The following is a 10,180-nucleotide window of genomic DNA, read 5'->3' on the forward strand; positions in this document are numbered from 1 at the left end:
ACGTATACACATTTTTAGAGATTTTGATAAATCCTTCCAAATTTCCCTCAGAAACATTGGATCCAGTTTATACCTGTCTGTCAATGGAATGAGAGCATTTGGGTTTTTATATCCTTGTCAGCACAACTATCAGTGATTGCACTTTTCACAAGGCCTCACTCAGGGCTAGGGACACAGCAGGGATTTAATAGAAGCATTTATTCCAAGCACATGAAGTCTCCACAAGAGATAAATGAGATTTTCGCTGAGTCCTGAAGCCATTTACTGTTCTGATGGAGGAAAGAAAGGAAGGAAGATACCATGTGTGTTGGGAGGAGAGACAGTCTCTGAACTCAGGGGTCTGAGGAGCAGTGTCAAACTGGGGGAGAATATGAAAAAGGAAGGGTGAATAAGGAAAGCATACTATGTCTTATGGGGGCTGAGAGGTCTGAAGTGACAACTGTATCTCATTTCTATATGCTGGTGCCCAGCACCAGGCATAGCACATAAGGCTGTAAGAACAAACAAACTGATGAGCGAATGAATGAATGTTGAGACTAAAATTTGGGATCAGCAAAGATAAAACTTCCTTGCTTTGGGAATTGGGGGTTCAAGCTCAGTTTAAGACTGTGGCCATGCAAACTTGAGGACGTTTTACTCTGAGTCCTATCTAAGGAGAAGAAAGTCAGCATAGGTGAGTAGGGGGAGGGCACATAGTCATGAGGGTCCACCTGGGTCCCCACGCGCATAGGAGCCTACAACACAACTCCTGGATGTCAGAAGTCTATCCTTCTGATTCTCAGTCCTGGGGACTGAGTGAAGGGTGGGGTCTTGGGCCAAATGCTGGGTCATTTTAGCTGGAGCTGGGCGGCTGTATAGGAGAGATAGGGTTGGTTGAGAGGAAGTTGAGTGCGCATGCCTGTGTGCTGGCTGGGGGCTGGAGCAGGGGAAGAAGGGGCAGGGGGCGTGGTTTCTGGAGAAGAGGTGGGGGAGGGGAACATTGGGGCTGCTTTAGGAAGGCTGCAGCAGGGAGCCGGAGTCTGGACAGAGCTGATGGGTGATTAGAGGTGTTGGTAGGAGAGGCAGAGAGAGGGATAAAGGTAAGGAGATGTGAGCATTGAAAAGGAGAGGCAGCTGCCGCTTGTGTAAGTATGATACAGTGCACGAGTGTGTGTGTGTGTGTGTGTGTGTGTGTGTGTGTATGAGAGAGTGTGTGAGTGTATGTGTGTATGAGAGAGTGTGTGTATGTGTGTGTGTGTGTGCGTGCGCAGGCATACGTGAGAGCACAGGGGCTCCTCCCTGAACCCAAACTTTATGCTCCGAGTCTTACAACTCGCATCTTCTTTTCTCCTGTCACTCTAACCATGACAAAAATAAGGTTGCATTTGAGCATGTAAGGGGTTATTTGCAAGTGTGAGCATGAGTGACTGTTCTGACCAGCCAGGAGCCTGGGAGAGAGAGAGGCAGAGTGCCAGAACGAACACACATATGCACGAATGAGTGCATGAATAAGCAAATGGGCGTTTACAAGAAGCTCCCCGTGAATGTGGGTTCGTGAAAAACGTTGGGTCTGAGATGCCCCACCCAAGCCCCATAGCCTATATCTCTGGGTCTCTGAGCACAGAGAATTCCAGGGACGTCTGTGCCTGAGGTTCTAGAAACCTCACACTAGCCCACTAGATGAATAACTGGCTTCAAAGGACGGCATTCCTAATGGACCAGATTCCAGGAGGCAATCCAAAAAGGGTGAGCAGTCTTCTGACCCCGAGAGCCCTCCCTGGACTGGGAGGCCCCGGCCGGGTGGAGCAGCCACACCTGCCTGAAGTTTTGAGTAAGAGGGGGTGGAAACTGCACCAGCACCGCCCTCTCGCAGGCCCTGCGGGCCCCTGCGGTCTGCCGGTCACAGTGGCTGCCACAACTTCCTCACTTCCCTAAATGGGCAACTTCATATTTAGAACCCCAGGTCTTCCCTGGCAGCCCCAAGTGGTATGTCCAGCATAGGCCTGGGGCCCTGACCTCGGATCCCTGCCCCCTGCTGGACTTGTGCCCGTCCCCACTGCTCGGAGCCATGGCTCCCGCCTTGCTGCTGCTGCTGTGGCTCCAGGGCCCTGTCGCAGGTGAGAGGGTGGGCGGGTGGCTTACGGGGGAGGGAATGGTCTGCTCTTGGACCCCCTTCCTGCTTTTCCTTTGCTCAGTCATCTTGTGGGGTTGGAGGAGGAGGAGACGGTCTGGCTGACCTCGTAGCTCCCCAGCAGAGACCGGTGAGAAGGTGCCCTCCTAGTATCTGGCCCTGGGCAAAGCTAACCCAGGCCTCACAAACTAAGATAAAGCTCTGGACCCTCTCTGCATGGGCCCCTTTATCTGCCTGTCTTCCTCAGGACCTCTGACCAGGGCCACCCCACTTCCTCACACACAACAAGCCCTCATCCCTTGGCCTCTGTCGGGAGAGCCCTGTTTGGTGCCTATGGGAATCATAACCTTACGTGTGTGCGCTTTGAATTTGCTTTTGCTTGGAACGTTGATGCCACGCCCTCTGTCCTTACGCCCTGTCCTGGGGTGGGGGTAGGGAAGCAATCCCTGAAGCAACCTCTCCCACCCCACATCTACTAAATGCTCCTTGAGGGGGCCTCACCCAATCCTGCCTTGCTTGCTGCCATGACAACCAAGTTACCATTTCCTGTTCAGTTCTGGGCACCTCCTGTGTGAGGGGTGGAAGGTGGGCACATGTAAACACAGTGCCCTGGAGACCCATTCCAAGGTCACCCTATCTGTACGCCTCTCCCAGAGAGACCCGCTTTTCCAGGGCAGAAGAGTGTCCCCTGGGGTCCCCCAAACCTGCCACCTGCCAAATAATTGAGTTGGATCATTCTGTTTAACTTGCATGGGACAAAGTGATACGAGAGAGGGCGTTACCTTACTCCAAGCCTCAACTCTAGCGGCAGCTGGGTTGGAAGCTAAGGTGGATGTCTGGGGTGCTGGGCCCTTGGCTGTCACAGCTCTGGGTTCCATTGGGAAAGTCTAGAGCAACCTGCATTTGGGAGAAGGAGACGTGCACTGAGCATGGACTACATTCAAGGCACTGTCCTGGGGCACAGTTCTCAGAGCCAGCCAGAGACAGATAAGAAACAGAGACGTTAAGTGATCTGCTCACATGGTTAGTCAGTGGTAGAACCCGAGTTTTAACCTATGTTTATTTAGACTCCAAAATGCTGTCCACTCTGTCCTACTGGGGAGAACTGTGTGCGTGTTTGCAGAAGGCTCGGAGGGTGTTAGAGGAGGAAGTGCCAAGCTGAGGGTGGGTGGAGGGCTGGAGGCCCCTCACTGCAGCTTTCTCTCTCTCCCTGTCCCCTGATTCACCACGCCAGCCTTAGTTTCACCCCCTCCCCTCAGACCACGGGTTATGAAGCTCACTGACCACAGCTTCTTCCTAGGCATAGAAGGCAACATATGAACAGTGAATCACTGTAGAATTCTTTGGTTTACACTCCATTGGGAGTGTATACAAATGTCTGGGCATATCGGATCTATGGGTTTTAGGTAACTAGAATATTTTATTTTCTTTTTTCTTTTTTTTGTGGTACGCAGGCCTCTCACTGTTGTGGCCTCTCCCATTGCGGAGCACAAGCTCCAGACGCGCAGGTTCAGCGGCCATGGCTCACGGGCCCAGCCGCTACACGGCATGTGGGATCTTCCCGGACCAGGGCACGAACCTGTGTCCCCTGCATCGGCAGGTGGACTCTCAACCACTGCGCCACTAGGGAAGCCCATAGAATATTTTAAAATTAAACATCACCTAGAATGAACTCAGACAACTTGCTATTTAAAAGGTGACTAGAGTAAACCTGTTTTTGAAACAAATAATTACTCTTAATATTTTCAAAGATTGAATTTTCTTATCTACCTAAGTTCGTTGTGCTCTGGAATTTCAGAATGATGACTTGCGTTTGTGTCTGTGTCTCTGTCTTATTGAGGGCAGGACCTGACTCTTTCCCACAAGACCCTGAAGACAGGGCTTATTACTCTCCCATCAGACTAGAAAATGCCGCAAAGAAAACGGCTGCGTCTGTTGAAGTTCCCTGAGTGTAAGGACTGAGTTTCCTTCATTAGACTAGGGGCTCCCTGTGGGCTAGGCCTGTGTCTCCACCATCAGACTGGGCGTCCCCGTAGCGCTAGCCCTGTATCTTCCTCATCATTTTAGGATTCCCCAAGGGCACAGGACTACTGTCTCCCCCATCAGTCTGGGAACTACAGGGCAGGGCTAGTGTCTCCTCCAGCAGACCAAGAGCTCCCTGGGGGAGGAGCCTGTGTCCCCCTCCATTGGAGTTGGGCTGTATTTCTTCTTCACACTCTTGAGTTCCATGACAGCAGAGCAATATCCACCTCCTCTCCCTTCACCATGAGCTTTGAGTTTCAAGATGCTTCCTTCCTCCTTTCTCAACAAGTCGTGTCTCCCCAGGTGCCCCTGTCGAGAGCGTGTACTCCAAAGTGCGGCACTTTGAAGGGGAGACTCTGTCTGTGCAGTGCTCCTACAAGAGCCGCAAAAACCACACAGAGGGTAAGGTTTGGTGCAAAATCAGGAGGAAGAAGTGCGAGACTGTGTTCACCCGTGTTGGGGTGCAGGGGCCGCGCTATTTGCTGCAGGACGATACCCAGGCCAAGGTGGTCAGTATCACCATGGCGGCCCTGAGGCGCCAGGACTCGGGCCGGTACTGGTGCATGCGCAACAGCTCTGGCGTCCTCTACCCTCTGATGGGCTTCCTGCTGGAAGTGTCTCCAGGTGAGCAGGCCTGCGGGGGCACTGGGATGCTGGGGGGGTGTCCTCCCCGCCCTGTACTCCACTGGCATCAAATATAACAATAATAATAATCCAGCAATAGGCATGATGTACAGTGGGGTTTTCACCGTTCCTTTACAGACAGCTTCATGGGCATGCTTGTCGCCCTTTTACAGATGAAGGAAATGAGATCTAAAAAGTCCCTGCGGCTCTGACTTTGTCCAGGGTCACAGAACTAGCAAGTGGACGAGATGAGATTAGAACTCAGGACTCTCTGTGCTTGTTTTATTCAATCATCTGTTCCATATATATTCACTGAGCCCTGATTCTGTGCCAGGCACTATTCTAGGCTCTGAGGATACAGTGGTGAGCAAAACCGGACCCATTCCTACCCTATGGGAGGTGACAGGCAATAGCACATTGTCAGATAAACAGTTGCAGATAACAATAAATGTTCTTAAGAAAATAAAACAATGTGATGAACTAGAAAGTTCAGTGGTGGGGGGAGCTACTGAATTAGTGGGGAATCAGAGAAGACCTCCCTGAGCAGATGACATCAAGCAGAGCCTGCGTGTGATGAGAGCTTTCTAGCCCTGTTGAAAGTGGGTGATTCAAAGGGCTTTCCAGGCGGGCAGAACTGCATGTGCAAAGTCCCTGAGGTGAGAAGAAGCTGGTCCATATTGAGGGTGGGGCAGAGTGATAGAAGATGAGGTTGGACAGGCAAACAGCAGCCCTACAGTCCCTGATTTGGGGTTTGAGTTTTATCCTAGGTAGAACAGGAAGGTATGGGAGAGTTTAGAGGAGGTGATATGGTGCCTTGTCTTTAAGGTTATCAAAACTCTCCCTTGAGTGTAGAAAAAGAGAGGAGGGCCAAGAATGTAGCCCTGTGCTCCTTCCACATTTATAAGATGGGAAAGGGTGAGGAGCCAGACAAAGAGCAGCCAGTGACTGTGAAACTTATTATCCACCCTTCCCTGTTCCCCTAACCCAACTGCATCCCCTTCTTCTGTTGGGTCTGAGCTAGGGTAACTGCTGTCTCTAAGATATGGAGCAAATCTCATTCCTTCCCTCTCCGGGTTCTGATTTAGCCCTAGGGAAGTAGTCGAAACCAATTTATTGAAGTCTTAATTTGCAGGGATACAAACATGAAATGGTTTTATTTTTCCCTTAGTGTATCCCTCTGTTGTACTATGTCAGATCTCACTTTCCACCGCTTAACCACAGTTTGGGGAGATTCCAACTTTGCAGACCTTTTCAATTATTAGGAAATAAAAAATGCACAGGCAATTAAAAAGGCGAATCTTCTAGCAATATATGCTCTTCCAGTCCCCCCTGAAAACCAGGTTTATGGCCCCAGGCACTTGAAGTGGAGAAGGGGGACTGCTGCTGTCCAGCTCCCCCTCCTTGATCTCAGGAGGTAGGGAAGGGGTACCCCTCTCCATCACCTCCTCCTGGCCCTGCCCCTCCCAACCCCTTGGTATATTGAAGCAGGGATGAAGGAGAGGGAAACGGTTGTGTGACTTCACTGACCCTTGTAGGAGGTCTCTCTCTGTTGGATGTCACTCCTTTTCTGCCCACTCTTGGATCCTCTGTGGCCAAATGCTGGCTCTCCCAAGGCACCTGTGTATGAGTTCTTTGAAAGGTCCTTTGGGGGTCTCTTCACACTGCTGAGTAGGATGATGTGGGAGATCTCGCTCCAGATCAGCCCCTTCCCCCAACCCCACCCTCACCAATGCCACTTGTTCTGGCTCCCTCGCCCAGAAAAATGGGCGCCTTCCACGGTGACCATCTGGCTCTCAGGAGTGCATCCTTGCATGCACAGTAGTGGGATGCAGCAGCAGCCAGCAGCAGCCCTCTCCCCTTCACCATCCCTCTCCCCCTCACCACCCCTCTCTCTTTATTTTCCTGTTCCCTGATGAGAAAGAGTCAACACTGCCTTCTAGACTGAGCCCTCACAGCTCCTACCACTCCCTCCTCTTCCACCATCCAAAGTCCAACCTTCTTCTAGAAAATGGGATGATAAAGGCCTGAACTGATGCAGGAAGGTGGCAGGACCAGTTCCTGTGTCTCTTAATAAGCCCGCAAGGAAGGCACCTGGCCCCGCTGCTCATGGCGTTCTTTGGGGTCTGGGCCTTTGATGCTTCCTTGTCTTCATCTCTGGATCCCAGTCACCAATCATGGAGCAACTGGGAAAGTTCATGTTCAACATCAGAGCAGAGAAATCTCTGACTTACAGGAATGAGGAAGGTCCAGGAAGTGACAAGAGAGATGGGGGTGGGGAGGGAAGTATCCTCTTGGCCCAGGTGGCCTGACAGGGGACACTAAAAATTTTGTGAAAGGCTCTTCCTTCTTTCCTGTGCCTACTTCCTCCTCCCTGACCTCACCCTCTGAACAAGCACGCACCTGGTCCCTCAGCAGAGCAGAATCCTAGGTCCAAGGTCAAGGAGCAAAAGACAAGGACAGGTCCGACCCAGACAAGTGTGTGGGCTGCCGGGAGCTGCTTCCAGCACCAAGGCCCCCGACTCAGTCTCACCTTCCTCCCTCTCTGGTCCCTCAGCCTCCACAACCAAGAGAAACACTCCTCTTACGAAGCTGCCCACCATCCTCCAGAGTGGAACTGTCGTCACAGCAGGCCCAGCCCTCACCTCAGGCCCTGATGCCCCTTTCACCACCAGCACGACGGTGTTCACACCTGGACTTCTCACCTTGGCTAGACTCTTGCCCTTCCCTGCCTCAGGGAGCATCAGACTGACCTCTGTGACGGGCTACGGCTTCACTGGCACCAGCCCCTCCACCACGGGGCCCAGTAGGACCATGGGGTCCCAGACAGTGACTGCCTCTCCCAGCAATGCCGGAGCCTCCGCTGCTGGCCCAGCCTCCACCCCCACTAAGGCTGGGCACCTGTGCACCATGGGATCGCCCACCACGGGAATGTGCCCCACTGGCAGGTCTCTCCTCAACCTATTATCCCCCAGCAGGTACCCGGGGGGCCTGGGTTGAATGCCATTTTCCCAGACATGGCAACAGTTCTTGGTGCCTGGACAGACCCCAAGGCGAAATGTTGCAGCAGACCAGCCCCTTTCACCCACTGGGAACTCAGTTTGGCCTGTTGCTGAATGGGAGGTGGGAGAGGGAAGCTGGGATGGACATGGGACAGAAATGATGGCAGTGGGAAAGGAGGGCAGGGGCTGGGTCAGCAAACGAGTCTGTGGATGAAGAGGAGAGGGTAGGGACCAGACAAGGGGAGCAGCCTGGGCAGTAGGAAGTGGGAAATGGGGACACTTTAATTTGGGTTCCCTGAGGAGTGGACTCTGAGACCAGGATTCACATTGTATTTGGAACACTGCAAAGAGCATGGGGAAGTGAGACAGGGAAGGGAAGGCAGCAGATAGAGAGCTTACTGAGGCTGGTTATCACTGTGGGCAGCAAGAGCTCAATCCCATTGGGGAGACTCTAGGGTCCAATGTCTAGCAGCCAGCTGGAGGGCAAGGGAGCTGGGGTATTTATACACCCACTCTGTTGGTTATTGGAATATAGGCAGAGTGCCCACAGCATCTGTTCCAGAGGACAAAGGTGGCAAGTACCATCCTCAGTCACCACGAGGACAGTACGAACGTTGGTCTCTCCTGTCACAAATGCGGGTCTCTTAGAGCCTTGTCCTCAGCAGATTTGGGGGAATAATGGAGGAGAGGCTCTAAAGTGGAGAGACGCTTCCCTTCGCTGGGGGCAGTGGGCTTCATCCCCTGACCTCTGAGCACCTCACTTCCTTCTCCCACAGCTGGGTCCCCAAGGAAGAGAGGCCATCACTCCCCACGGGGACTGGCAGGTTTCCCCTGGTCCCACTCCTCTCCCGTGGTGCGCAGAAAGACGTGGGCCAGGGTGGGGCACCCTGGTACTCACCTCCTCCGCACTCTGTCCTGTCTCCGCAGGCACCAGGACTTCTATCCTGCTGTGCTCGTGGCGGTGCTGGCCTTGCTCCCAGTGCCTGTGATGCTGATCGTGGTCTATGGGTTCTGGAAGAAGAGACACATGGGAAGTGAGTAGAGCCCACCCTCCTGGCCCCCCGAGGACAGAGCGCTGGGGGGTTTGACACCCTTTCCAAAGTTCCCGACTCCCCTCGGTCCCCAGATGGTGTGTCCTCACCTGTGTCCAGTCAGGAGGACCATACAGCACCCAGGTGAGGGAGGTGGGTGGGCAGGCGGCGACAGCTCAGCGTAGCCTTCTGGGGCTGAGCCAACAGCAAGCGGAGGGCAGAGGCAGAGGGGCTGGGCTGGTCCAGGAGCTGTGCGTGGTGGGCAGGAGGACCGCCCTCTTCATCTCTGTCCCCATCCTCGCAGGCTACAGCATGTGCCGTGATCCTGCCAGATCCTGGAGGGACCCGTCCACAAGACCAGAGCCTCCGTGGAAGCCTGCTTGGTCTGAAGCCACTTAACTGTATGGTGGGGGGGAGCTTCTCCCAGAGGGGTCCCGGGAGACCAGAGGAGGAGTGAAGATGGGGACCTGTCTGGATTGGAGCCAGGCTGGGGATGAGGACTGTGCAATGCTGGACTCAGGCCTTCCCAGAACCGGAGGCTGCACTGCATCCTCTCAGTTCCCCTGGGCTGCCCGGAACCTGGCGGGGGACAGGGGGCAGAGCAGGGGGCACCAGGTGGGAAGTCCCTGGGGGTAGGGGGGGAGCCACTGAGGTGATTCTGCTGAGAGCCACAGACTCCTGGGCCCTGGCTGGATGGCAGAGAAGCCCCAGGTGTGCTGTTTGCAGACAGAGACCTCAGCTCCCATCGGCCTTGGAACCTCTTACTATCAAGTTGATGGGGGGAGCGGTGGACAGCTAGGGCTGCCTCTCCCCACCCGGGGCTCTGTCCTCAGTTTCCCTCTGCTCTTTTCAAGCGTCCCCATGCCCTTGGGGGAAGAAAGAGTCCAGAAACAGCCCGTGTCCCAAGGGTCCCACCCTGGAAGAGAAGTAACAGTGACTAAGAGTTGGGGGTCACCAAAGGTGTTGGGGATCCCAGAGCTGTCCAAGCCCCCCACCCCCTGGGCCAAGTGTCCTCTATGGGGCCTCTAGATGGGCCCTGATCTGACTGTGGCTGCTTGTCCGTCGAGTCCTGGGAGCCAGCAGAGCCCACACTCCCGCTGCTGCTGCCTGCTGGCCGGCCCCTCCAGGGAGAGCTGTGACCGCGCAGCTGAGAACCCCTCACCCGCAGGACCAGCCTGTCCCTCGACTTGCATGCAGAGGCTGATCAGGGCTCTCTCCCCCAGTTCCCACACCCAGGCTCCGGGTCTGGGCTCCTGAAGAGAACAGGGGGCCCTTGAGAGTCCACTGGAGGGGAGGCCATGGCTCAGAGAAGGGGGGTGTCACCTTCCCTCTGGGGACTCATTGTCTCCTGAGAAGAGAGGACCCACTGGTGACACAGCAAAGACAACTCAGAG

At 54.2% G+C, this 10,180-nt stretch overlaps 1 protein-coding gene across 1 annotated transcript; it reads left to right on the forward strand.

Moving 5' to 3' along the window:
- Positions 1-2,047: 2,047 nt before the first annotated feature.
- On the forward strand, positions 2,048-9,185 carry LOC309828836 (trem-like transcript 2 protein; the record flags this gene model as incomplete). Its single annotated transcript, XM_082664412.1, has 5 exons — positions 2,048-2,096; positions 4,436-4,756; positions 7,311-7,731; positions 8,683-8,789; positions 9,091-9,185. 5 exons carry the CDS (start codon positions 2,048-2,050, stop codon positions 9,183-9,185), a joined length of 993 nt encoding a protein of 330 aa, XP_082520538.1.
- Between the last annotated feature and the right edge of the window lie 995 nt (positions 9,186-10,180).

This window comes from Grampus griseus, assembly GCF_964374135.1.
Source record: "Grampus griseus genome assembly, chromosome: 10".
Taxonomy (NCBI): domain Eukaryota; kingdom Metazoa; phylum Chordata; class Mammalia; order Artiodactyla; family Delphinidae; genus Grampus; species Grampus griseus.